Below are 27,737 nucleotides of genomic sequence, written 5' to 3'. Positions count from 1 at the left end.
TTAATTATTAAGACCACTGGTCTTGGTCTGGGTCAAATCCTATATGATCTAGGGTAAGTACACCAAACAAGATGACTTTTCTGCACCTCAGTTTTCTCCTGTGTAAAATGGGGATGGTTATAAACCAAACTTTTGGGGGAAATGGGTACTTTTGTTGTTATGAATTTGGTGATGGTTTCACAAGTTCCTACATACACCACAACCTGTCAAAACTGTACACTTTAAATATTTGTAGTTTATTATATGGCCGTAAGTCCACTTTCAATTGTAGCAAACTACTTCCTGGGGTTGTTGGTGAGGAGTAAATGATAATCCACAGTGCCACGGTCATTATTACTATATGCCTTCAATAGATATCATATTAAGTGGATGACAGAGATAATATTACATGGCAGCAACCATCTTATTGCAGATGGCTGAATCACTCTCAGAAGTGGAACTGAGGGCAGAGCTTAGAGATGTCACAGGGTGGGGTGACCTTTCCTTATCACCTTGTTACAGCCCATCTCCAGGTAGCAATAGTCATGTCAGTATAAATCAGTTATAGGACTGAACCTTTTTGTATTTTATCAGTTGAAATAGTCCTAAGGGTGCTTTGCTTTTTCATGCTTTTGAGCACAATTTAAAAGTAAGTGCCACTTGCCTCTTCAGATCTCCTGCCTGGCACCGAATATTTGGTCAGTGTCTCCAGTGTTTACGAACAACACGAGAGCACACCTCTTAGAGGAAGACAGAAAACAGGTGAGTCATGTTGGCAGTATGCTTATCAAATAGCTCTCACCTACCAATTTTAATAGTAAAGTAGAATACTGCTTCTAAAACTACATCTCCATTCTTGTGATGGTAGTGGTGCTATAACCTTGTCATTCCTTTTTGATCACCGGTCTTAAAAATTAAATGATACTTCTTCAAGTATTATCCTGATTTCCAGTCACTAAGATTATACTCTCTGCTTCCAAAGAGGACTCAAAATAGTCCAGGAACTTTGTTATCTGTCCTTGTAAAAAATCGCCCAAGAATAATATAATCCCTATTTATTTAGAGATAGCAAACATTCCTTTTCATTAGGCAGCTCTAAGGCTGACCCAACACTGTCCTTGTCATGGAAGTCTTTTCCCTCCTTTGCTAAGCCAACAAGTTTATCTTTTTTATCTGCTTGATGAAATATGCATGCATAATGTAAAGAAGTTGATTTGAATCCCATAATATTACATTAAAGTCCTTAAATAGGTCCTTAAATATGAGGGCTTCTATTAATTATTCCTTTTAAGAAACTGCAATGTGATGTATCCATTAACTTATGTATTATAATCCACTTGCTTCCCCAAAAAAGTTGCGACATCTCAATTTGGTTTGAATATGTTATTGAATAGAATAAGTAATTATTAGTACTAAAATAAAAATTTTCTGGTAGTCCCAGAGAGATTAAGTGACTTGAATTTGAGATAAACTCTAAATTCTGATTACTTTTTCCATGGTACACTAAATTTTCAATTCATGAGGATTTACCTGCATTGTAATTTGTCCAGGATGATGTCTTGTTTTAGCTTTTGAGAGCTTTATGTTTGGCTTTATTATCACCCCATTGACCTATCAGTTCCCTTTGAGTATAGAAAACTTCTTTGAGAGCCAAAAGGTTGAGAGTGGGCATAACTTGCCTTATTTTGAGAGACACAGGATAGAAACGTGGAATACTTGAACACTGAAGCATTTGAAAATAATTCCCAGGATATCTTAAACACCCATCTTTAAGAGTGATGCAGAAGCCTAGAATAACAACACACATACATAACTTAGATTATTTAGCAAAAGAAAAAAGAGCTTGAGTTGGCCATTTGGAACTGAGTCAGTTAAGGATTTCGAAATTTGTGTGTGGCTTAGAATCAGTGCTTCATAACTTGAGGTTTATGGCAATATGTTGTGTTAATGAGAAACGACAGACAGAAGGCTGTGTGTTACCTTCCCTGCATTCTTCCTCACCTTCTAAACTGGTGGTGTCTTTCCCCATCCCCACCTTTCTCCCCTGGGTGGGAAAAACAGGTCTCGATTCCCCAACTGGCATAGACTTTTCTGATATCACTGCCCACTCTTTCACCGTCCATTGGATTGCTCCTCGAGCCACCATCACTGGCTACCGGATTCGCCATCACCCTGAACACACTGGTGGAAGACCTCGGGAAGATCGGGTGCCCCCGTCTCGGAATTCCATCACCCTCACCAATCTCATTCCGGGCACAGAATATGTGGTCAGCATCGTTGCTCTTAATGGCAGAGAGGAAAGTCCTCCCTTGATTGGCCAACAGTCAACAGGTAACTTGTTTTCTGGTCTGCAAAGAAACTCCAAGGACTTTCCTGTGCAGGGGGTGTCTTCTGTGAAACAGCTTTGTGTTGTCTGAGTCATTGTCTCTTAAAAATAGATTGTGGTTATGAGACATGGAGAGAGAAGTGAGAGTGTATGTGGAGAAAATCTCCTTCTTAGACTGTATCAAAGATCATTTTTTAATGAACATCTTAGTTTTTATTTTTTGAGAGAGAGAGAGAGTGTGAGCACAAGTTGGGTAAGGGCAGAGAGAGAGGGAGTCATAGAATCCGAAATAGGCTCCAGTCTCTGAGCTGTCAGCACAGAGCCTGATGCGGGGCTCGAACCCACAAACCGTGAGATCATGACCTGAGCTGAGGTTGGATGCTTAACTGAATGAGCCACCCCGGTGCCCCGAGGATCATTTTTTTATTGCAAAAAATTTCTCACCGAATTTAGATATTTATATGTTTCCAATACCTAAAGTTTTATTCAAAATATTAAGAAAGTCCCTGTTTCAAAGTTCCTTTAAAAACACAATTATTTTAATGTAATAGTGTCATTATTTTTAGGAGATGGATACTGAAGTATTTGGGGGAGAAGTAGCATGATGATATCTGTACCTCAGTCTCAAGTGGACTAACAGAAAGACAGAGAGACAAGCAAATGTGGCAGATGTTACCAATTAGCAAATGCCTGTGAGAAGGGGATATAGGTGTTCAGTATATTATTTTTGTGACTTCTCTGTTGTTTTACAATTTTTCAAAATAAAAAGTTGAAGAAAAAAGCACTATGATAAATTTGTAATAATGATTTCATCACAATTTGAATTGCCTCTTTAACCCCTTACCTTGAATTGTTCATAATTTTTAATTCTACTAATCTTGCATAGTATTTACATTATTATATGAGAGAATTATAAAGGCACTGACCTGAAAAATGAGCGAAGAGTGAATCTGGGCATTGTTTGAAAGTTATAGATGTGGCAACTTTCCCATGTTTTTCTAGTTTCTGATGTTCCGAGGGACCTGGAAGTCATCGCCGCCACCCCCACCAGCCTCCTGATCAGCTGGGATGCTCCCGCTGTCACAGTGAGATATTACAGGATCACCTATGGAGAAACAGGTGCGTTAGTAAGACACTGTTTCATTCCGATCAAGTCGGATTGTGTTGTGGGTAACCTGAATGCCCAGCAATGGATACATATGTAAAGAAACTTTGGCAAGTCCATTCAGAGGAGCCTTGTCTTTTCTAAGATGATGTGAAAAAATACGTATGCTATAATGGGTGGCAAAATCAAGAAAAAAAATCGTGTAATACTAAAGGGGGAATAGAAGGGCTGAGGAAGAAAGAATTCAAAATTCACAAATATATAATCAGTGGTAAAATGATAAGTGATTTGTATTTTTTTTTTTACTTTCCTATATTTTCAAAATTTTATTTATCTATTTATTAATTTTAATATTTATGTATTTTTAAGGGAGAGAGAGAGGCATTGAGAAAGGGAGGCAGAGAATCCCAAGCAGGATCCACACTGTCAGCACAGAGCCCGATATGGGGCTCAAACTCATGAACCATAAGATCATGCCCCAAGCTGAAATCAAGAGTCGGATGCTTAACCGACTGAGCCATCCAGGCACCCCTTCAAAATTTTATTTAATATGAATATATTGCATTAATATTTTGAAAAAGGAACACAGTCTATGCAGTCCGGGTTGAGGACTTACCTTCTTTCTTCTTCTAATCTTAACCCACAATTCAGAGACATTTTAAAGCTGGAATGTTAAGCATTCCACAGTTAAGCATTAACTGTGATTTTTTCCCAATTTTTACACACTTATTAAGGTTCACTACATGCATAAATAAATATGTTTCTGTTTAGGCCCTATTAATAGCACTCTTTTAAGAGGAATAGGAAAACGTGTGACTAACTGCTGTCTCAATATGTTATTATAGTTACTCAACAATCCCCGACTATTTCTCAGCCCCTCACATTTTGAACTAACCTCTTTTCACACAGGAGGAAATAGCCCTGTCCAGGAGTTCACCGTGCCTGGGAGCAAGTCCACAGCTACCATCAGTGGCCTGAAACCTGGAGCGGACTACACCATCACCGTGTATGCTGTCACTGGCCGTGGAGACAGCCCAGCAAGCAGCAAGCCAATTTCCATTGATTATCGAACAGGTACCAACCCCTGCTCTGAGGTGACATGGGGAATATTTACTTAGTTTTACAGAGTTCTTCCAAAGTACTCTCCTCATGTGGAATTGGTTTTCTTTTCTTTTCTTTTCTTTTCTTTTTTTTAATTTTTTTTTTTTTTATGTTTATTTGTTTTTGACAGAGAGAGACAGAGCATGAGTAGGGGAGGGGCAAAGAGAGGGAAACACAGAATCTGAAACAGGCTCCAGGCTCCAAGCTGTCAGCACAGAGCCCGACGTGGGGCTTGAACTCACAGACTGCGAGATCATGACCTGAGCTGAAGTCAGGGGCTCAACCGACTGAGCCACCCAGGCGCCCCTGGTTTTCTTTTTTAATAAGAAACAACATAGACAGCCAGCAGAGTTTTGAGCCAGATATACAAAGAAGTATCACCAGATATACAAAGGGATTTTGTGTATTTCGTTAATGGATATATTCCATGTGCCTGCAATAGAGACAAGCATAGAGGGTGTTCAATATATTCATTAATGAGTGAAGGAATGAGGTGATAAGAAGACAAACACCTACTTGGAATATAGTCTTTGTGAATGAAGCAGCCATCTTGAAAATAGGTAATGGCATCTAGATGCATGCCCCACCTCCAGAAGGCAATCTCTGTGTTTCTGCAAAAGATATACCCGTGAGTCATTAATGGTAATAAGAGATGATTCTGTACATACCAGAACTGGAAACAAGACTTGTCCATTCTTGTCCCCATGGACTGGGGCTTCACTGATTTCTCCTTGTGTTTATGTGTAGAAATTGACAAGCCAGCACAGATGCAAGTGACTGACGTTCAGGAAAACAGCATTAGTGTCAGATGGCTGCCTTCAAGTTCCCCTGTTACTGGCTACAGAGTGACCACTACTCCTAAAAATGGCCCAGGACCATCAAAAACTAAAACTGCGGGTCCAGGTAAGAAAAACCAGCATCTCACATACATCAGGATAAACAGAATAGGGTCACACCATATGGTTTTTAATATAAATGGCCACCTAGGTCTGAAGTACGATATATTTTCATATCATGCATCAGAGATCCCCATTTGTGAACTCAGGGCTCAAGATTGTTACAAACTCCCTCCATGGTAGCATTTTTAGGATAAGTGTGTTTCTACTTTTACATGCATAGTTCTGTTTGATGGTGTGAACATTTTACATGATTAGATCTATCTTTGTGGGTTTTTTTATCATGCACACCAAAGAGAGAGATGGCCTAACTTTTTAAGATCCTTTTAACTCTTGTTTTTGTTTTTATATAAAATGCTGGTGAAATCAGGATCCCAAGGTAGTATCTTGAGGTCAGGCTAATTTTCATTTTTTCCAAGAGCAGCATCCTTCATTGTTGGAGACATCATATTAAATTTTAGAGTGTCTCCTTTAGTTTGACTTTACTCCAGTATGGCAGTTTGTATTAGCAAAGAACATGTTTGTCCAAGGGAAATTCATATATGACTCATCCATGTTTTCATGGTAATTCTGCAAATGAAAATCCTGGGCCACCGTGCGTTTATTACGGAACTCTGAAAGTCACTTAGCTGACCTTACAGTGGATGACATAGATGCATTTGCTTTTCACTCCCTTTGCAGATCAAACAGAAATGACCATTGAAGGCTTGCAGCCCACAGTGGAGTATGTGGTCAGTGTCTACGCTCAGAATCGAAACGGAGAGAGTCAGCCTCTGGTTCAAACTGCAGTAACCAGTATGTAACCAAAGCTTATTTCCCATTTTCAAAGTCAATTGTGTTCTTAGGCAAATGAATGCCCTCTGCACGTCTTTTGCGATTATACCTAGAGAAAACCAACTTGGTTAGTTTGAATCTTGAGCTGAGCCCTTTACAAACATTTTTCCTTCTTGGTGCCAAGCAATGAACATATAGGGAAGGAAGTTTGTGGAGCTATCATAGTTGCTGTGCTTTGAATTTCTTTTGCTCAAATGGCCTCAGCAAAATCTTGTTTGCCTATAGCAAATCTACAAAATATTTTGCCTGGACCTATTTTTCTACGACTGGATGGTAAAGTTGATTGCGGCATGCTTCGTGAAGCTATTATGTTCGGAGCATTTGGAAAACTGTCTGGACCAGCGATTAATGTAAATAATAGAGTGGGGAGAGAAGAGTTAAAGAAAGGTTGTAATAATCTGACTCTAACATTGAAAATCAACTTTACCGCTTCCAAGGTATAGAAAATTCAGGTCTGTGAGACTAACATCACGTTGCAAAAACAAATCTGTAAAAACAAATTGTAAAAAACAAATTTTACAATATCGTAAAATTAATAGAAATAAATCCTCATTGTGGGGACATTTTACCAGGTGCCTATGTGTCTCACATACACCTATGTTTTGAAGTGATGTAACATTAAATAGTTTCTAAAAAACCTATTCAGGTGTCAAGTAATTTTCCATTTAATAGTGGGTTCATTGGAATTTAATTCATCAGAGAAAATGGTATCTGCAAAACTGCTTTGCATGTTGTAAAAATGCTTATTTCACAACTTGCTTTTCACATAACCTCTTACCATTAATTTGCCTAACAGACATTGATCGCCCTAAAGGACTGGCATTCACTGATGTGGATGTCGATTCCATCAAAATTGCTTGGGAAAGCCCACAGGGGCAAGTTTCCAGGTACAGGGTGACCTACTCGAACCCTGAGGATGGAATCCATGAGCTATTCCCTGCACCTGATGGTGAAGAAGACACAGCAGAGCTGCAAGGCCTCAGGCCGGGTTCTGAGTACACAGTCAGTGTGGTTGCCTTGCACGATGATATGGAGAGCCAGCCCCTGATTGGAACCCAGTCCACAGGTATATCGGTAACTGCACCAGTGGGTGCTCACGGGAGCAGCGGCTTTATGCCCTGCTGAATGAATTATACTTTCTCGGGGTATTGATTCCCTGGAAGGGGGTTAAAAAAAAAAGCAGCCTCTCTAATAGGAAAGACCCTCTTTAGAAAGGAATAGTAATAAGCAACAAAGTTTAAGGGATATTCAGATACAGTCTCATAAAGGGAAGTTTTAGAGTGGCTTGGCTTATAAATAAGGCCATAAAGTGAGACAACTGAAGATGGTCCTAAAATTGTGAATTATTTCTTAAACCGGGATTCCCTGCGGTCACACTCGCGGTGCATAAAGGAAAGGAGTTTGGCATCCTAGAGCTTACTCTAAAAAAGGAACCCAAACTGGGCTATTTCCTAGCAGCATGATTCTGAGAACACGTAGGTAAGACCTTCCTTCTCTGGTTAGATATCATGTGCTGAGTGCGCAATTTGCTTATAGGTTTTGGGAGTCAGACACAGCGGAAACAGTTTAGGGCAAATGCTTTCCACTATACTTTATCCGCTTGTGCTTTGTTTCTGAAGCAGAGTGGAATGCTAAATTTGTGTCTGTGTGGCACCATAAACCTTGGAGGTGACTATCTGTATTATTGCTCTTTGCTTCTCTTTTCTGCTTCTGTTGTGAGCCAATTTTCTTCTTATGCTGCACCACAGAGAATACTTCAAATTTAGCAGCACTATCTGCTGTGGGGTTCAAATAAAGAGGATAAAGACATAATTCTGTCTTTTGGGGATGGAATACTCTGTGAAGTGGTTTTGCATACAAAGATCACTTATCCGGGAAGAGGGCTATTGCTCATCTTTCCATATAAAATGGAAAATCAATCCTAATGGCCAATAAGCCAACTTGACTTTTTTTTTATGTTTATTTTTTTAAGGGAAAGCAAAAAAAAAAAAAACCAAAAAAAACAAAAAACAACTTTTCAAACCCAAAGTCCCTTAGTCTTCCGGCATTTTTCCAAGTGTTTCCAGTGATTCTGAGAATTGGTGGATATAAAACACATTTTTTTCAGCAAACATTTTCTTTATTTTGCATCCCTTCTTGTACTTTCTCAAACTGAATCTTGACTTGACCAGGGAACCCACCTCACCAAACAAGCACAATCTATACTTCTCGGAATTCACTTTAATTTCCCTTTTCCCCGGTTCCTATAATATAACCTCTAATTAATGACCATCCCGACAGCCATTCCTGCACCAACCGACCTGAAGTTCACCCAGGTTACACCAACAAGCCTGACCGCCCAGTGGACAGCGCCCAATGTTCAGCTCACTGGATATCGAGTGCGGGTGACCCCCAAGGAAAAGACTGGACCAATGAAAGAAATCAACCTTGCTCCTGACAGCTCATCTGTGGTTGTATCAGGACTCATGGTATGCAGTGCCCTTTTTCATGGGAATAAAATAAAGTTGACCCTTGAACAATATAGATGTGATCTGTGTGGGTCCACTTATATATGCTGATTTTTTTATAGTACAGTCCTATAAATTTATTTTCTCTTCTTTATGATTTTACTAATAACATTTTTTTCTCTAGCTTACTTTATTATAAGAGTACAGTATATAATGCAAATAACATACAAAAATATGTGGTGATCAACTGCTTATCAGTAAGGCTTCTGGTCAATAGGGGGCTATTACTAGTCAAGTTTGGGGGGCAGTCAAAGGTTATAAACAGATTTTCAACTGGGCAGGGGGGTTGGCACCCCTAACCCTTGCATTGTACAAGGATCAATTGTAATCATCTCTTACACATTTTAAGGTGGTCAAGATAAAATATCATAATAAATCTATTGTGTTTTGGTGCCTCTGCCACCAAATAATTTTCTTGTAATTCTGTATCTGAATTATCTATAGTGATGTAAGCTTTTCCAGATGACTCTCTCGGACAGAATTTTATAAACAGCTTTGGATATTGCACAGCTCTTTAAATGTATTCTGTTTATTTTAAAAGATTGTATGTGTGTATGTGTGTGTTGAGGGGGGCAATTCATATATCCATAGGCTGAATGCATAAATCCATTTTGGTTATGCATTTTTTGAGCTCTTTTATCTTGGCAAGGAGTATTCTCCAGTGTGTACCAATCCAGCCTGACTCTCCCTTCATTGAAACATTTTTAATCCTTCTAGATAAGCATGTGGAAAACTAGCCAGGAGTCTAGGATATGGATGGACTTCTTAACATAAGGCCAGTTTCAGGAGAAATGACAGAAAGAGGGTTGAGAGATAGAGTGTTCTTTCTGCCTCTCGGTGGTCAGAAAAATTCATGATTGGCACCTGTCAGATCATAAAGGAGAAAAACAGGCCAATACCTGCTTTCCCCACTTTGTATCAGCTTTGTATCAGTGTAAGTATGTAAGTTAAAGCTTACTTTAACTTGACCCCTAAGCACATTTTTTTAAATTCATGTAATTAATACGTCCTTTTGATCATCTGCAGTGCAGGAATAAAACTCATCTAGGAATTTATGGGTTTTGCTACTTTATTTTTTCTTTTATAACCATTGTGCTTTTCTAATGCTGTAGTGAAAATGCCTCGGTTTCAGTAGATCACGTTACTAAAACTTACCGTGTCCTCCTTTCTAGGTGGCCACCAAATATGAAGTGAGCGTCTATGCCCTTAAGGACAGTTTGACAAGCAGACCAGTTCAGGGAGTCGTCACTACTCTGGAGAGTGAGTAATCAGGCATTTTAATGTCGACAGATATTCTGCATAAGCAAAAATGAAAGAATGGTAAATGATTTTCTAGATCACCAAATTCATAGAAGCATTCGCAATATGGAAACTGATTTGCTTGCCCATCTTTTTGACTGCCTACAGTCACCTTTTATGCCCTCCAGAAAGTGGTGTACTGGCACATAAATGGAATCACTTCAAAATGTGATAATGTTAGTGTTATGAACTAGGACTTACATTTAGTTTATGCTCTAGTTGTTGGAAATTGTCTTCATAAATCTGCGGAGGCTAGACACACGGACTTCTGCTGTACCTTAACAGTACAATAAGTATTGGACAAAATTGGGTCAAAATTCTAGTTTTGTGCCATATCAATAATTTATAGTATGCTCTTTCAAAAATCACATAAAGTATCAAAATTTCCTAATCTATAAAATACAGGTTCCATTGCATATGTTGAGAGAAAAAAATGAAGCCTTATAAAAAGGACAAAATACTAGCAATACTATATACGTTATTGCTGGCTGGCCATATCATTGTAACTCCTACCACCCATATTTTATGTTAGAATAAATTAGTAATTTTAACACTTACTAAGATATTTGTAGATACTGTAAAGCCAGACTCAGAAACCACTGGTAATATCTGCAAAGGTTTTTAGTTTTGCAAAAAAAAAAAAAAAAAAAAAAAAAAAAAAAAAGCATGACAGGTGAATCTTTTCGTACTTTCTAATTACTGTCAACCTTTCTCTCTGGATGCAGGGGAAAATCTACACATTATTAGTTATTCATAGAAATGGATATATCTGGTGTATAATAAAGAAACATTTAAAAATATCAAAACCTTACCTAAATGAGTCAGCCGGGTGCTAATTTCCAGTTGTGATTTGTGCAGATGTCAGCCCTCCAAGAAGGGCCCGTGTGACTGATGCTACGGAGACCACCATCACCATCAGCTGGAGAACCAAGACTGAGACAATCACTGGCTTCCAAGTTGATGCCATCCCAGCAAACGGCCAGACTCCAATTCAGAGAACCATTAAGCCAGATGTCAGAAGCTACACCATCACAGGTCAGGGAACTCACTGGACTGATCACGTTTGTTGATTGCTATTCACGACATAGATTAGCTTCTCAGTTACTCTGCCACTTGCAAGGATTAAATTTACTGTCCGTGTTTTACAATAATCCAGATATAATATTTAAAAACTCACTTTCATACTATGATTAGAAATAATTGTATTCTGTGAATGCCTGATTTTGTCTAATGTTTGCCAAAGAAATGGCACAAGTTCCGTTTATTAAATTTAACCTTTCATCAATGTATCCTTTCTTATATAAAAAAATATATATAACATAATGCTTAAAACCAAAAGAAACTAAATAGTGGCATACAGTTGGTAACATTAATATTGATTATAAAACATAATTAAATTTTAAAAAGCAAACAACACTACTTCATAAAAATCAAAGTGGTAGTCTGAGAATGTTCAATATCTGGGTCAATTTAGGTCTGGTTACCAGCCAGTGACTGATTACAATAAGAGAAAACACACTCAGCAGGTGCTCGCCCCTTATTCTCCAAGACGACCCCTTCTAATAACATTTTTTTAACTTTAAAATGTATTTTAGCCAATATCTTTGTATGCATCAGTGATTTTCTTTTGAGATATGTTTCTTATTAGCACCCATGCCACGCTCTAATTTACTGCTCAAACGTGGTCTGTATGGGATGGTAGAGGACCCATGAAAATTACACAGGAGTTTGAAAACTCTCCTAAAAATTTAAGATCAGATAAAAAGCATCTGTTTACAAATCACAGGTTTACAACCCGGCATGGACTACAAGATCTATTTATACACCCTGAATGACAATGCTCGGAGCTCTCCTGTGGTCATCGATGCCTCCACTGGTAACTACTTTTTTTTTTTTTTTTGTAACTACTTTTTTACTGAAGAAATGCCATCAACTTATAGGTGATCAGTGATGTGAGCTTAGGAAACAAAAATGAGACTGACGTTGTATTGCAGATCACAAGTGAATCATTTTTATAGTTCTAGAACTCTCAGATTCTCTCAAGTCTGTTGATAAGGGAGGGAAAGGAGTGTGGGAATAATTTCCTTGCTTACTCACTTTCTTAGAGACTTAATTCTGTTTTCTTTTAGCCATTGATGCACCATCCAATCTGCGTTTCCTGGCCACCACACCCAACTCCTTGCTGGTATCATGGCAGCCACCCCGTGCCAGGATTACTGGTTACATCATCAAGTATGAGAAACCTGGGTCCCCTCCCAGAGAAGTGGTCCCTCGTCCTCGCCCTGGTGTCACAGAGGCTACTATTACTGGTATTGGGGTTTCCATGTTGCTATTTTCCTCCAGACTCCCTAGGACACACAAAGCACTTAGCAGATCCCAACTATGCCTTTGATGTTGTATCACGAGAACAAGAAGCCCTGTTTCTGATACCTTCAAAAAGCATTCTCTGTGGAAGAGCTGTAGAGCTCAATACATCTGAAAATACAGGAATTCATGAAAATGCAGTAATTCTAATACTGTCATAATGGCATAACTAGATTTATTGGCTGTATGTTTGCCAAAAGCTTGTCAGTCCAGTCCTAGAAAAAGACATTTTTCAAAACAAACTAATTGTGATCCTGTCCTCTCATGAGCTCCCTAAAGATCTGATGATCTTATAGGACTTGCCAGAATGCCACCTGCCATTGCCCTCATTGCCCAGTTTCACAGACTAGGTCTTGAGGCAAAGTGATTCCCAACCACCCATATTGGGGAGAATGCCTGGAATGGAGAATAAGAGTTGTGCATTTCAGTGGGAAAGATCATAAGCCTCTGGTATTATTTTTGTTCCAGGAGATTAAAATTTTAAACTATGTACAGGATATCATCTGGATTTTAAAATACTATGGAACACAGAGAAACCAGAAAGAGATGCTGCTTTTTTAGAAACTTTGGAGGAAGGAAAATAGAATCAGATGTGGAAGGACTTGAATTGGATACTTCCTACAGGGACCACACAAAGATTGGCTGCTTTCTCTTACAGAGTACTTACCTATAGTCTAACTTTTCATTGATCCTGTCACTGAGGACCATCTTGTTATTAGGCCTAAGTAGATTCATGTATACAATCTGCAGTGATCTCCCCCAAATGTATATTCCACCAGTGGTTTATGATGCTGATAGACTTTCTTGAATTCAAAAGGGCAAATAAGACCATGTGTTAAAGGAATACCCACAAAAAATTAGCATAAACATGTTTACTCAGGTGTCGGATTTGGTAGGAAAATTATTAATTTGCCAAGTGGTCATCCTATGTGGAGTATTTGGGTTTTGCAGGAAAAAGGTGAAGTCTGTTTTACTTTTCAGGAGGCCAAAGGCCAGCTAGAGAGAGGATGCTTGCTCCCCAGTAGCATCAACTTCCATTTGACTAGCTGAGCATACAGACTTTAATGTGATGATCTGTCCTTCCGTCAGGTCTGGAACCAGGGACCGAGTATACCATCCAAGTCATTGCCCTTAAGAACAACCAGAAGAGTGAGCCTCTGATTGGAAGGAAAAAGACAGGTAAAGGGCACCTTCTGGGTAGGAAGATAATCAAGACAAAACTAATTATAAGTGATAAATTTTGCCGTGAAAAGGTTCTCGAGGTTTTGGTACCTTTCTCCTGGAAATTGTTTCTTAAACAGCTTAGCATGTATATTGTGCTCTTTGATATCATGAATAACCTAACATAATCGGCAACATTCAGTTTTTTTTTTTCTTAGCCAGTCAATATAAAGCCTTCTATTCACTTTTCAAAAATGGAAGCCAGTTATTAAAATGTAAAAAGCAGGTTGCTGTTACTGCTCTTCTTTTATACCTTCTGTTGAAGTTAATGTTAAACAAACAAAAAACAAAAAAGTAGGGAGAATAATCCTTCCTATTTGTCTTTATTTATTATTTGGTTTCTGAAACTTGAGCTAAATAATTTTTTCAACTTTATGATTCCAATTTCAGTTTAATTTGAAGAAAATGCTATATTTACGCTGATAGGAGAGTTTTAGAAATAAACATGTATGTATTTTTATCATTTCAATTCATGAAAAACTGTTGAGTCAAACCTCTGGAATTCTCATACTTCAGATGCTGAAATAATTACTCTGGATTCTAGTCCTTATAACATGATTCTCAAATGAAAAAAAGAAGAAAAAAGGCTGCACATTTCAGTTCCATTAGGCTTAATTTGAGCAGAAGCAGCTTCTATGGGGCTCAGCGGTTCAAAGCTTTATGTGTATGATAAACTCATACGAACGCTTTTTCATTCTAAACTATAAAGAAACCTTTGAGAAAAATCATAAAGATTTCTTTTTGGAAAAAGTGTTTTGTGATTTAAGAACTGCTAATTTTCTAAGGGCTTTGATCAGATTGATAAAGAGTCATTGTTGCCTGAATTGATAACGACTACTGCTGCTACTTTTGGGAGCTTAACACGCTTTGCTTTTTTGGCTCTAACCTCTCTCGGCTAGATGAGCTTCCCCAACTGGTAACCCTTCCACACCCCAATCTTCACGGACCAGAGATCTTGGATGTTCCCTCCACAGTTCAAAAGACCCCTTTCATCAACCCTGGGTATGACACTGGAAACGGTATTCAGCTTCCTGGCACTTCTGGTCAGCAGCCCAGTGTTGGGCAACAAATGATCTTTGAGGAGCATGGTTTTAGGCGCACCACACCGCCCACAACGGCCACCCCTGTAAGGCATAGGCCAAGACCATATCCGCCGAATGTAAATGAGGAGATCCAAGTTGGTCATGTCCCCAGGGGAGACGTAGACCATCACCTCTACCCTCACGTTCTGGGACTCAATCCAAATGCCTCTACAGGACAAGAAGCTCTCTCTCAGACAACCATCTCTTGGACCCCATTCCAAGAAAGCTCTGAGTATATCATTTCATGTCATCCCGTTGGCATTGACGAAGAACCTTTACAGGTAATTGCTTTTCCTCTTTACTTCTGAGTTGCCTGGAAATAAGTAAGCTAGGTAACTGAAGTGACCAGAGCTCAACTATAAAGTGGCTCTATTTCTAGTACCTTTTAGAAAGGTGACATGTGTAAGCCCTGATTCTTCTTTTTAAAATCTCAGGATGCCTTACTTTGGGGGATGTGCCAAAAAGTATCATTAACTTTTGTTTAGTAGAGAAAATAAAATAACTTCTATTATTCTCACACATTTGGGGCTCCTTAGTAATATGGACAAAAAATTATCTGAGAAAAGACAGATCAATATTCTGCCTGAACTCACATTTGTGCAAGAAGGGCTAAGATGCCATCCTTGGGACACCTGGCTGGCTCAGTTGGAAGAGTATGCGGCTCTTGATCTCGGGGTCGTGAGTTCGAGCCTCACGTAGAGTGTACAGGTTACTTAAAAATGAAATCTTTATAAATAAATAAATAGCTACCTTATAGTTTGTCCATGAAGAATCCCATTATCTACAATATGTCTAAGGAGAAGGAACTTAAGTGAAGCCATGCATATCAGCTGTTACAAGCGATGGATTCTCTAAAACTTTTGTTCTTTGTCTTGCTGGTATCAATTTTTATTGTGTTCTTATTTTTAGAAAGTGGAAGAGTTAAAAAACAAAAACAAAAACAAAAGAAACTGACCACACCGTGAAAGTTTCATGAGCTTAGAAACATGAGTTTGAGGATTTGCCAAAACGCTTTAAGGCCCCCATCTGGGGGTCACATGCCACCTTGCATAGGATGAACAGATCTCCCTCGTGGCACAGTGTCCACATTTTATGTGAAATGGGGTGGTGAGGGTTTCCAGTGGGCTTACACAGACCTGCGATTACAGCAGGACGAAGAGGAGCCTGGCTGTTAAATTACTGAGGGCTCCTGATAACTAGGGAGCACAGAGGGTAGATTTTTGGCAGGTCAAATAAAAAAGATGGCTTCTCCCCCAAGTTCCATTTCTCTCTACGGCTGGTTTGAGACCTTTCCACCGTCCTTCCTTGTTTGCTTTATTTACGTAGCGTGGGTTACTGATAAGAGAATAGGGCAAGTCACATGAATTCCTCACTATAACGCTCTTTCCGTCACTTTGGATGTGCCGATAATTGCAGTTCCGAGTTCCTGGAACTTCGGCCAGTGCCACCCTGACAGGCCTCACCAGAGGGGCCACCTACAACATCATAGTGGAGGCACTGAAAGACCACAAGAGGCACAAGGTTCGGGAGGAGGTCGTTACCGTGGGCAACTCTGGTACGTGCATGCCTGGTTACTCGGGCACAGGCTCCCCTCTGGACTACCCCAGAGACCCTTTTTCTCTTGACTGAATGTTCCTTTGTCGCTGTTGTCTTTTAACTTTGGGAGGTAATGCCATTAAGTAAATGAGCAACTTTAAATGCAATGATTTTTCCCTCATGGTATCCAAGTATCTTTGTAAAATGAATCTACAAATAGTTTCAAACAGCGTATGATAATGGACCTGGAAGGGACCTCAAATATTATTTAGTCCAACATTTTGACTACCTGCCAGTGAGTATCTGAATTGATACAGGGCACAAGTCTCCTGATCTCTTTTCCCAGGCCCTCTGCATCTCACCATGTTGCTGCCTCTTCAGGGATTTTTAAGTACTGGAACTGATTACCTGTAAAGGAAATTCCCTATCTGCAGACATTAGCGACTGCTGGTTTTTGTTCCTCATGTAAAATGCTGCCAACATAGCCCCCTTCTGTTCAAGGAGCTCCCTTAGTCCAGTGTTATTTCAGTTTCTTTTTCTGATTATATAGGCCCAAAGCTGAAATAGAGGTTAAACGGTCACTGACTCCTCTTTGCAGCACTTGCAAAGTCCTTTTAAGCCAGTAGTGTATCACCTGCTTTTCAACCTGCATCAGCTGAAGATTCACCAAGGAACATGAGATAGGGAATAATCGAAACCATGAACCTTCCATCTTCCCACCAGAGGGTTCTCTATCCCACATCAGCAGGGAGTGCTAAATTCTATCCCTGTCAAGGGACGGGCTTTATTCCAGGGTCAGTTGCTGAATGTGTAGTACACAGATGACCATGCTACTTTACGTGTATAAATGTCTGTGAATTTAAGCAGTTGACTATTTGGTGGGGGGATCATTTTGTGCTTGTTGTGTTATGTATCCATGGTAATGCATGCCTTCTGCCTTGCATGGTTTTACTAGTGGGGAGCCACATGAAAGGAATTTTCAAAAGCACAGAGGTCTTTGTGCTTTTCCACATCATTTTTTTTTTTTTCTTTAAGATTCCATCTCCATAACTTAAGTCAGGTGGAATTTTAACTCCTGGCTTTTTTTAGGAGGGCTACTGAAATCCCTAGTAACACTTCAGTTTCCTTTCATTTCTCTTTCCAACCCAGTATCCCCAGCAGCAGTATTCTGCATTCTAGCCAGGTTCCCCTGGCTTTTAGACATGTCAGACTTCTTAGTTTCTCTCAAACTCTAGTTTCTTCCAGGGTGATGCTTTTTAAACTATTAGCCACTTGAAATATCTATTGCTTTTGAGATTTTGATGTTTGCACTATAAAAAGAAATAGAGCCGGTGGGATTCAAAGTCACCGAAGTTAGTTTATTTAATTTTTAGAAAATCATTGGAAGCATGCTTTGTTTGCACAGATTACTTTAAGTTTTCTCAAAATATAAAGACCAAGATCTGAGGCAACATGAAGAGACCTCATTACTCATTCCTGAGTCGTTCATATCCCTTGCTTTCTCTTATTTGAAACAGTTGATTTGATTACTAAAGTAAAACAGTCCTACTACCATGATAATAATGTACAGAACCTAGGATTTTTGCACTATTTTTGCACGGTTATGCAAAGCAAAAGCTGCAATAATAAAAGTGAATATTGCATTCTAATGGTATATAAGAATGCCTGAGACTTTTGCATTAAAAGCAAAAGATGCTCTCAGGGGCACCTGGGTGTCTCAGTCAGTTAAGCATCTGACTTCAGCTCAGGTCATGATCTCACAGTTTGTGAGTTCAATCCTCGCATCAGGCTCTGCACTGGCAGCTCAGAGCCTGGAGTCTGCTTCAGATTCTGTGTCTCCCTCTCTCTCTGCCCCTCACCTGCTCACTCACTCTCTCTCTCAAAAATAAATGAACATTAAAATAAATAAATAAAAAGCAAAAGCAAAAGATGCTCTCTAATATTTTTTACTTGTTGAGCACTTTCTAAGTGTTAGCAATGGACCAGTGCTTTGAATTCATGCTATATCACCTTCACAAGATCCTGAGCAGGTAGATATATTTTTATTAGTATCCCCATGTTGCAGGTGAGGGAAGTAAGACAGAGAAATGCAAAGTAACTAGTGTAAGGTCCCTCAGGTACTCCTGGAGAGACAGTCCAGCCTCTGCGTCCCGCTCAGGTTCTGAACTAGCTTAAAATGCCTTGAGAGGTGTTCCATGTTTTGCCAGAAATGAGGATTTTTTAGAAGTGATGGCAAAAATGAAATGTGGGCTCCTTTTAAGGTGCTTGGGCAAGTGTTCACCGGCAGCATCTAAGCACTGTTGGAGCAGCTGATGCGTTGGGTAGAACAGAGGCATGTTTCTTAATGCTGCTGGGATTTCTGGTTTAGACGAAGTCATCATAACCGTAATTTGGTTTTCTCCTTATGCTCCAAAACCACCAATAAGATGTCTTCTCTGTTTCTTTTTCCTCCTTTTCTTCATGTAGTCGACCAAGGCCTAAACCAACCTACAGGTGACTCGTGCTTCGACCCCTACACGGTTTCCCATCATGCCGTCGGAGAGGAGTGGGAGCGGCTGTCTGAATCTGGCTTTAAGCTCTCGTGCCAGTGCTTGGGCTTTGGCAGTGGGCATTTCAGATGTGACTCATCTAGTGAGTAGCTTGCTTTGTCCATCTCCTCTGGTTCCAGGCGTTAGCACAGTGTGCCAAGCAAACATGTTTGGCAGACAAGGGCTCTTCCAAACATGAAGCAAATGAGGGGAGACTGCTGGCCTCAAAGTAACATTTTGCATCATAAAAAATGATGGGAAATTTTACTTGTTGACTCTTGCCTCATTTCCAGGGTTATGGGGCAATATGACTATTAATTAAGAATATATTTGTGATGATAATGTGATTTTTTTACAAAAATTTTCTGTTAAGATAATAAAGTCAAATTCTCTGGAGCCAAGTCTAATGAAGAATAGCAGAGACCTGAAGGAATCCCAAATCTTTTTTAATCTTTAATGCTGAGTGAGCTCAGAGGTGAACATTTATGCTCATGCTCTCTTTCAACACACACCAAACATACACATATCATAATATATACACACTCTCACGCATACACACCCTCGTATCACACATCCATGTACACACATCAGGTAGTTTGAATCTTGCCACGTAATGTAGAGAACAGATACTCATCTCTACATAATTGAGAATCGACTTCATTTGAAATACATTTGAGTTTCAAACTGTAAAAAGATTGTAATATTTTTAATTATACTTTCAGTTAAAATGATCCTAGAAATGACTTATTATGCTTTGAGATTTAACATTAGAATTTATAAAAGTCTCATTTCTGCTTTTTTTTTTTTTTTTAGGGGATGTGATTATTATGGACAGTTGGTTTCTTTTTATTGGTGTTAACCATTATGGCTTATAAACGAGCCTCCTACAAGACATATCCAGAAGTTGTATTTGGGGAAATCCAACATAATAGATTTTTAAGAGATTTTCAGACTAAAATGTGAAGTGGTTTAATTCAGACTAACATATGAAGACAACTAATTTTTTCAATGCAGGCTGGTGTGCTTGACCATCTGAAAATGGAAAGATGGAGCAGGTGTGCCCTATGCCGTTTAGTAGGAGTTGGAGGTTTTAGCATTTGGCATCATTTAGGTGGCTCTTCATTTCTGACACTGAACTATTTTAGGTTTGTATATTTAGTACCAAGCTAAGTACTTAGGCGCAACTGTGGGAGCAGAGCTATAAGGATTTATGTGATGCTTTGGCCCAACTCACATGTCCTTTGCTTATATGTCGTAATTGCCAAAGTAAGGAGTGACCAACTTGATAAAAGGGGAGAACTGGTATGCTGTTATACACACTTCTGAGGTGCGTTTTGTTTTGGAGATTAAAGACATCTTTTATGTGTAGTAAAGATACAGCACTGTGACTTTTAGATGCTCCTCAGAAGCAGCCTTGTTTGTAGGGATAATAACCAGTGATCTATCATTTTGTTTGTTTTTGTTTTGTTTTGACACACAGGCCTATTCGTTTACCCTTTCCATTTACAAGAAACAGGCTGTGACTCGTGGAAACCAGCTGAGCTTTGTTTTTTGGTTAATAGAACTACTTTGTATCCAGGTTCTCTGCAAATCCAAAAAGTGACTTTTCATCTATGATCCATTCCCAAAAGACTATTTAAATCCTACTTTGGTTTTCAGTAATTTTAAACCTTAAGAGTGAGAATGCAGATGAAGGTCACTGACAATTCTTGTGACATGATTTTGGCGGAATACATCGCGTCTTAAAATATCCTAGAAAATGCGAAACTGTAAAGATAATATTTTTAAATCCAACCCAAAACTGGTTTGTCATGGAGATCATGACTTTGAACTTTTCTTGCCACTCCTTCCAGGTTGCCTGGCATTCGAAATCCTGTGACGTGTCCCAGCTCACGCACTGTCTTGCGAGTCAGAACACCCTGGTAACTCTCTGCCTCTGACTTTCCCCACCCTGCAGAATGGTGCCATGACAATGGCGTGAACTACAAGATTGGAGAGAAGTGGGATCGTCAGGGGGAGAATGGCCAGATGATGAGCTGCACCTGTCTTGGAAATGGAAAAGGAGAATTCAAGTGTGATCCTCGTACGTTGCCACACATCATTTTTAGTGGCTTATTAAGCACTCCCACTTTTATTACTGAGCTGCAGCTCTCATTCACAGAAATGATTGGAGACTTTAGGTCTCCTTGAGGAGTGAGCAGTGGGTTTGTTAATCTTTTGATTTGGGAAAGTGGAGACAAGCTTCAAAAATGAGCCATGATTTAATGTTATTACAGGGCACATGAGCACTTTTCCTCAGTATTTTGACCATAAGCTGCAGTGAAATACTACAAGAAAGCTTTATGGTTCTTTAGATTCAACTTTTAAAATACGAACCTTATCCAGTTTATCAGAGTTAGTTTCTGGAAGTGCTGCCCTAAGATCTATACAGCAGTACCTCTCCTAACAGTGGCTTTCACAAACATGTAGGATTTTGGCTGTGATGATGCAAATTTGGGAGAGAAATAGAACCCACCCTCTTTAGGAAGGTGAGGTCTGTATTATTCTCAATCTTATATGAGCTTCTGACTTGTGTCTCCACGCAGATGAGGCAACGTGCTATGATGATGGGAAGACATACCATGTAGGAGAACAGTGGCAGAAGGAATATCTTGGTGCCATTTGCTCCTGCACATGCTTCGGAGGCCAGCGGGTAAGGCCAGCCTCCCTCTAATTTAAATAAGACAAAGAGGGGGCTCCTGCACTGGGGATTAAGAGGTCAGCTTCCTGTGTGTATGCTGTACACAAAGGTGTGGTAGTGCCCATTATGAAAGTAGAAATACCTCATTTCCTGTTGGCACATAGCTGCCAACGTTAGGCCCCTCTACACCCTTTCCCAGCTCTCCCCTCCGTGGCAGCCCCAGCCCTTCTTCTCACACCTACTATTCTCGGGCTGTCTCAATTCTTCATCTTAAATTAAAGTGTTAAATGCTGCACAGCACTGGGCCTCTAGATCCATTCTGATAGATAGGTGTCCCCGTGGCATTGCTGTTAAATATTCTGAATAACATCCTGGACCTAAGAAATTACCACTTTCTTGTATCCTCTCTCAATCCAGTAATAGATCCCTGCTGTTGGTCTAGCACTGTGCTTCAGGAATATGGGACAGAGGGAAGGAGAAATGGTCCTGGCTTTTCATGATATATTTGGAAACATTAAATTAGCATATACTGAAAGTCAAGCTGATTAAGTTTCTTAGTGAGTCTGACAAATACTTTCCAGGTAGGCTGGAATCAGCAAGAAAGTTTCCATGGAATGAGAAACATGAACTGGCTGGGGTTTAGGATGTTTTGTTTTTTGTTTTTTTAAGTTTATTTATTTATTTTGAGAGAGACAGAGCGTGCGAGTGGGGAGAGGCAGAGAAAGAGGGAGAGAGGGAGAATCCCAAGCAAGCTCCATGTGGTCAGTGCACAGAGCCCAGCGTGGGGGCTCGAACTCACAAAACCTGAGCCAAAATGAAGAGTCAGACGCCTAACCGACTGAGCCACCCAGATGCCCCTAGATTGTTTAAAATAGGTTGAGGGAAGAGGAGGAAGCAGAGAGACCAGAGTAAAGCACCTGAGAAGGGAAGGGGCTGGCATATGTGGGGTCCAGGGAGCCACCCATCTGCAGAGTGTCTTATGGTAACAAATCAGATGAGAAGAAGTGGGAAGCCACTTATGGAAAGGCTTGGAAGTCCATCATTTAAACTGGAACTTCTCAACCATTTCCTCTTATTTATTGAGACAGCATGTGCGCGTGTGCACACAGGGGAGGGGCAGAGGGGGAGAGAATCCCAAGCAGGCTTCATGCTGACAATACAGAGCCTGACTCAGGCTCAAACCCGCGAACCGTGAGGTCATGACCTGAGCCGAAATCAAGAGTCAGACACTTAACCAACTGAGCCACCCAGGGGCCCCTCAACCATTTCTAGTCTGTGCTCTACCTCAGTATGATAGAAAATGCTGTGCTTTTCTGTAATATTATTTGAAATTTCAAAATAAAATGGTTCTTATAACTCACAAGCCATGAAACATAACACTCCTTTTATTTTCAATGAAAACACACCCTCTCCAACAGCTCCTCACATTCTGATACATGAAGAGCCTGCTCCCCACCCCAGGGTAAGATTCACTGGTTGATGCCTTTGGTATTAGCCAACTGTAGGTACCCAAGAAGAGAAGGAACATGATGAAAATGGTTTTTAGAAAGGCAGGGAAGGGTCTTCAGGTGTCTGCCTCTGTCCCCACCTGAGGACCTGAGCTCATGAAAAGTATTCTGACCTCCTCCCTCTGATGGAGGGAACCTGTGGAGGTGCTCACTGTCTCTCATTAAACAAAGACTGTGATCATAGAACTCAGGCATTTCTGGTAAGTGGTTGGTATAGAAATGTGTGATGGAAAGTTAATTTTTAGACTGTGGTCTCACTTCAGCATCTCCTCATTATTTACGCACATGAAATCTTTCATTTGTGACACCTGTTCTGTTCTAAAGAAAGTGCTAAATGAAACACTAAAGACAGCAGTAGAAACTGTTACATTTTTATGTGTGTAGAAGCCAGATTCAGTGATTCTGTAAGTAGGTATTTACCTGTATTAGGTATTAGGAGGAATATGCTTTTTTATAAGTTTTATTGAAAGAGAGCAGGGGAGAGGCAGAGAGAGAGGGAGAGAGACAATCCCAAGCAGGCTTTGTACCACCAGCGCAGAGCCCAACGTGGAGCTCGAACTCCCAAACCGTGAAATCATGACCTGAGCCGAAATCAAGAGTCAGATACCGAACCTACTGAGCCATCCAGGCGCCCCGGGAATATACTTTTTAATGGAGAAATATGTCTGGAATATTTAAGTGACAGTAGAAGAAAGTGATTGTATTATTTGGTTACGAGAGGAAAGCTCAACTCAAGCTGATTTAGGCAAAACAAGACTCACAAAGCTGAAGAGTCCAGGATCGACCAGCTTCAGGGCTGCTGCGGCAGTGGCATTCAGAGTCTCTCACTCTCTCATATGCTTTGTTCCTTTGTATTGGCTTTGTTTTCTAGAAACTCCTGCTGATAGTGAGAAAGATGACCTCTGTCAGCTCCATGTTTATCACCTACAGGCTTAGGAGCAACAACAAAAAAGAACCTGTTCCCTGACATTTCTAGCAAAACTCTCAGGGAGGAGTCTCAGTGGCCCCACTCCGTCCTGTTCTCATCTCTCATCCCGCGTCTGGCCAGATGAAAGGCTACAATGCACACTAGGCATGGAAATTTAGGAAGAAGTGACAACAGATAGAGATGGCCAGGAGTCACGCAGCTGGGTGGCAGTCCCAAATCCACCGGCAGTTCAGTACGAGGTTCTCCCACTTGCTCTGTGCAAGTAACTCTTTGGGCCTGAGTTTCCTTATCGGCAAAATGAGGGTGTTTGTCCCTGTGATCGCAAGTCCATTTTAAAAAGCTCTAGGATTCTAGGAAAACCTCTCTGTCTTCTAGTGCAGAAAGCTTACTTAGGAAGTTGGGACCAGAATGACTCTTAGCAGATGGGTGGGGTTTGAATAGGGAGAGAAGGGAGAACATTTCAGGAAAAGCATAAGTAGACAGGGGCAATTATGATATAAGCAATAAGCCCAAATGTATTCTGCAAGTTGTAAATGCATAAAATCCTCATCTAAGCTCCCTCAGTGGTTAACCGCTTATAGCTTATACTTTGCCAACGTGGAAGACCTAAATTGTGATGCTCCCAGGTTATCATAAACCCCATCTGACTTCATGTCTGTGTTCTCTCAGGGCTGGCGCTGTGACAACTGCCGAAGACCAGGGGCTGAACCCGGTCACGAAGGCTCCACCGGCCACTACAACCAGTACTCGCAGAGATACCACCAGAGAACGAACACTGTACGTGCACCTGCACCTCGAGTGTTTCTTCCCTAAACGCAGACACCTAGTAGGGAGTCTCTTTCTGTAGCTACCTTTCTTCTGAATGAACCAAATATTCTTAATTTTTAAAAAACACCTTTTTTTTAAATATGAAATTTATTGTCAAATTGGTTTCCATACAATACCCAGTGCTCATCCCAACAGGTGCCCTCCTCAATACCCATCACCCACCCTCCCCTCCCTCCCACCCCCCATCAACCTTCAGTTTGTTCTCAGTTTTTAAGAGTCTCTTATGCTTTGACTCTCTCCCTCTTTTTTTTTTCTTCCCCTCCCCCATGGTCTTCTGTTAAGTTTCTCAGGATCCACATAAGAGTGTGTACCCTATGACATAATTTAGGTTCAGACTTATTAAACTCTTAAACATCTCCTATTGCCCGGTACATTGATAAGTTCTTTTTTTTTTTTTTTTTTTTTTTTTTCAACGTTTATTTATTTTTGGGACAGAGAGAGACAGAGCATGAACGGGGGAGGGGCAGAGAGAGAGGGAGACACAGAATCGGAAACAGGCTCCAGGCTCTGAGCCATCAGCCCAGAGCCTGACGCGGGGCTCGAACTCACGGACCGCGAGATCGTGACCTGGCTGAAGTCGGACGCTTAACCGACTGCGCCACCCAGGCGCCCCGATAAGTTCTTGAAGCTAAAAATCATCTATCTATAAGTAGTTGTCATAAAATCCTCCCCACCTTTTTTCTGTAACTTTACAGGATTTTTTTTATAAATTTTTCTTCTATTTTAACAGAATGCTGCTTTTTTTTTTCTTTCCTTTTCTGTTTTAACAGAATGTCAACTGCCCAATTGAATGCTTCATGCCTTTAGATGTACAGGCTGACAGAGAAGATTCCCGAGAGTGATATTTTCAATCCAGAGAAACAAGCATGGATTCTCTGCCAAGGTCCATCCAAACTGGAGTGATGTTAGCAGACCCCATCTTAGAGAGTTTCTTTCTTAAGCCCTTTGCTCTGGAGTGACTTCTCCAGCTTCAGCTCAACTCACAGCTTCTCCAAGCATCACCTTGGGAGTCTTTTGAGACTTTTCTCATAAATGGAAGCACTACATCGCCTGTTCTGCTCCGAAGTATTCAATGCCGCTCAGTATTTTAAATGAAATGATTCTAACTTGTGATTTGGTTTGGGATCAATAGGGAAGCATAGGCACCAACCGACATACAAAATGTATTGAAATGATATTCTCAAATTTTTAAGTAGGAAAGTTACCCAAACACTTCTGCTTCCACTTAACTGGCCTGCAGTATTGTAGGGACGGCATGTCCTTGTAACTGTGATATTTAAAATATCCACAGTATTCACCTTTTCCAAATGATTCTAGTAATGGTCTAGAAATATCTTTCTCTTACCTGTTATTTATCAATTTTTCCCAGTATTTTTATATGGAAAAAATTGTATTGAAGACACTTAGTATGCAGTTGATAAGAGGAATTTGGTATAATTATGGTTGGTGATTATTTTTTATACTGTATGTGCCAAAGCTTTACTACTGTGGAAAGACAACTGTTTAATAAAAGATTTACATTCCACAACTTGACTGTCGTGGCTTTAATGTCGTATAAAGGAATTTGGGGTAAAGAAGAATCCCCACAGATGTTCCTTTTCAGGGGCGCCTGGGTGGCTCAGTCAGTTAAGTGTCTGATTTCAATTCAGGTCATGATCTCATGGCTCATGAGTTCGAGCCCCGTGTTGGGGTCTGTGCTGACAGCTCAGAGACTGGAGCCTGCTTGGGATTCTGTGTCTCCCTCTCTCTCTCTGCCCCTCCCCCACTCATGCTCTGTCTCTCTCTCAGAAATAATTTTTTTTTTTTTTAATTTTTTTTTTCAACTTTTATTTATTTTTGGGGGACAGAGAGAGACAGAGCATGAACGGGGGGAGGGGCAGAGAGAGAGGGAGACACAGAATCGGAAACAGGCTCCAGGCTCTGAGCCATCAGCCCAGAGCCTGACGCGGGGCTCGAACTCACGGACTGCGAGATCGTGACCTGGCTGAAGTCGGACGCTTAACCGACTGCGCCACCCAGGCGCCCCAATAAATTTTTTTTTTAAATGAATGTTCTTTTTCAATTCAGCAAACATTGGAAAACCAATGATGTGTACAGCTTCCCCCTTGGCGATTTACATACAAAATTTTCTAAATCTGTCACTACAAAAACAGATTCATTCTTATCATTTCATCTCTTCAGTAATGGAGCTAGTTTTATATTTCTGCTTTACCAGATTTCAGTGGACTCAAATATTTATTTAGCTTGCTAGCTGGTTCTTCAGAAGTGGGATTGAAAGAACCTTTAGTTGTTTTTTTCCAACTATCATTCTTCCTTCCCTCCCCTCTCCATGCCATCCTTCATTGAATAAACACCCATTCAAAGAGGTCACCTGCAAGGAAAACAAAAGGAGGCCTGTGATGTTAAAACTACTTGAACAGTATATCCTAGAGGAGTTCTGTCTTAAGGAGATGCTGTGATAGGAGAACCTCAACCCAGCTCTGTTTGCTTCCTGCCAGCTGACACTTTTGAGGTGCCCCAGCAGAGCGGGGAACAGAGTTTGCACACTCCTGACCTACAGAGGACATCTCCTTTTCAGTTTAACTTTGGGGAAACAACAAAACGTTGAGATTGAATCTGGCATCTAAAACAGTAATGGTGTTGGAAACAGCTGATTTCTAATTAGTTAAAAATTAGTAATTCATAATATACAAGAGATGGAAAACATTTTTTTAAAGTTTATATTTGAAAGAGAGAGAGAGCATGCACGCACACACGCGAGTGGGGGAGGGGCAGAGAGCGAGGGAGAAAGAATCTCAAGCAGACTCCACACTGTCCTCGCAGAGCCTGACACAGGGCTCACTTCCAGAAACCGTGAGATCATGACTGGACATCATGACTTGGGCCGACATCAAGAGTTGGACACTTAACCGACAGCCACCCAAGTGCCTTTGGAAAACATTTTTTGTACACTGTTGAGTAACAGAAGAAAATATTTCAATAAATACTTGCCAATGAATATTAAGACTAAATACA

General features: G+C 40.3%; 1 protein-coding gene across 14 annotated transcripts in view; it reads left to right on the top strand.

Annotated features, from left to right (window-relative positions):
* FN1 (fibronectin 1) overlaps positions 1–26,250 on the top strand; it is a 70,424-nt gene extending 44,174 nt beyond the window's left edge. For 2 of the 14 annotated variants that reach the window (XM_045481145.1, XM_045481147.1), the window contains 20 exons: positions 652–741; positions 2,041–2,310; positions 3,308–3,424; positions 4,320–4,484; positions 5,259–5,414; positions 6,089–6,202; positions 7,038–7,307; positions 8,522–8,709; positions 9,921–10,008; positions 10,906–11,082; positions 11,834–11,923; positions 12,177–12,356; positions 13,501–13,590; positions 14,532–14,995; positions 16,131–16,269; positions 18,717–18,881; positions 20,736–20,861; positions 21,364–21,470; positions 24,564–24,671; positions 25,493–26,250. In XM_045481145.1, the coding sequence (XP_045337101.1) occupies positions 652–741; positions 2,041–2,310; positions 3,308–3,424; positions 4,320–4,484; positions 5,259–5,414; positions 6,089–6,202; positions 7,038–7,307; positions 8,522–8,709; positions 9,921–10,008; positions 10,906–11,082; positions 11,834–11,923; positions 12,177–12,356; positions 13,501–13,590; positions 14,532–14,995; positions 16,131–16,269; positions 18,717–18,881; positions 20,736–20,861; positions 21,364–21,470; positions 24,564–24,671; positions 25,493–25,564 (3,176 nt within the window). In that variant the 3' untranslated portion in view covers positions 25,565–26,250. The remainder of the gene's footprint in view (positions 1–651; positions 742–2,040; positions 2,311–3,307; positions 3,425–4,319; positions 4,485–5,258; positions 5,415–6,088; positions 6,203–7,037; positions 7,308–8,521; positions 8,710–9,920; positions 10,009–10,905; positions 11,083–11,833; positions 11,924–12,176; positions 12,357–13,500; positions 13,591–14,531; positions 14,996–16,130; positions 16,270–18,716; positions 18,882–20,735; positions 20,862–21,363; positions 21,471–24,563; positions 24,672–25,492) is intronic. The other 12 variants (XM_045481155.1, XM_045481151.1, XM_045481150.1 and 9 more) reach the window with 7 other exon arrangements.
* The last annotated feature ends 1,487 nt before the right edge of the window (positions 26,251–27,737 follow it).

Source organism: Leopardus geoffroyi, chromosome C1 (genome assembly GCF_018350155.1).
Source record: "Leopardus geoffroyi isolate Oge1 chromosome C1, O.geoffroyi_Oge1_pat1.0, whole genome shotgun sequence".
NCBI lineage: Eukaryota > Metazoa > Chordata > Mammalia > Carnivora > Felidae > Leopardus > Leopardus geoffroyi.
Note: the sequence above shows the minus strand (reverse complement) of the source record. Positions and strands in the feature narration are given on the sequence as shown.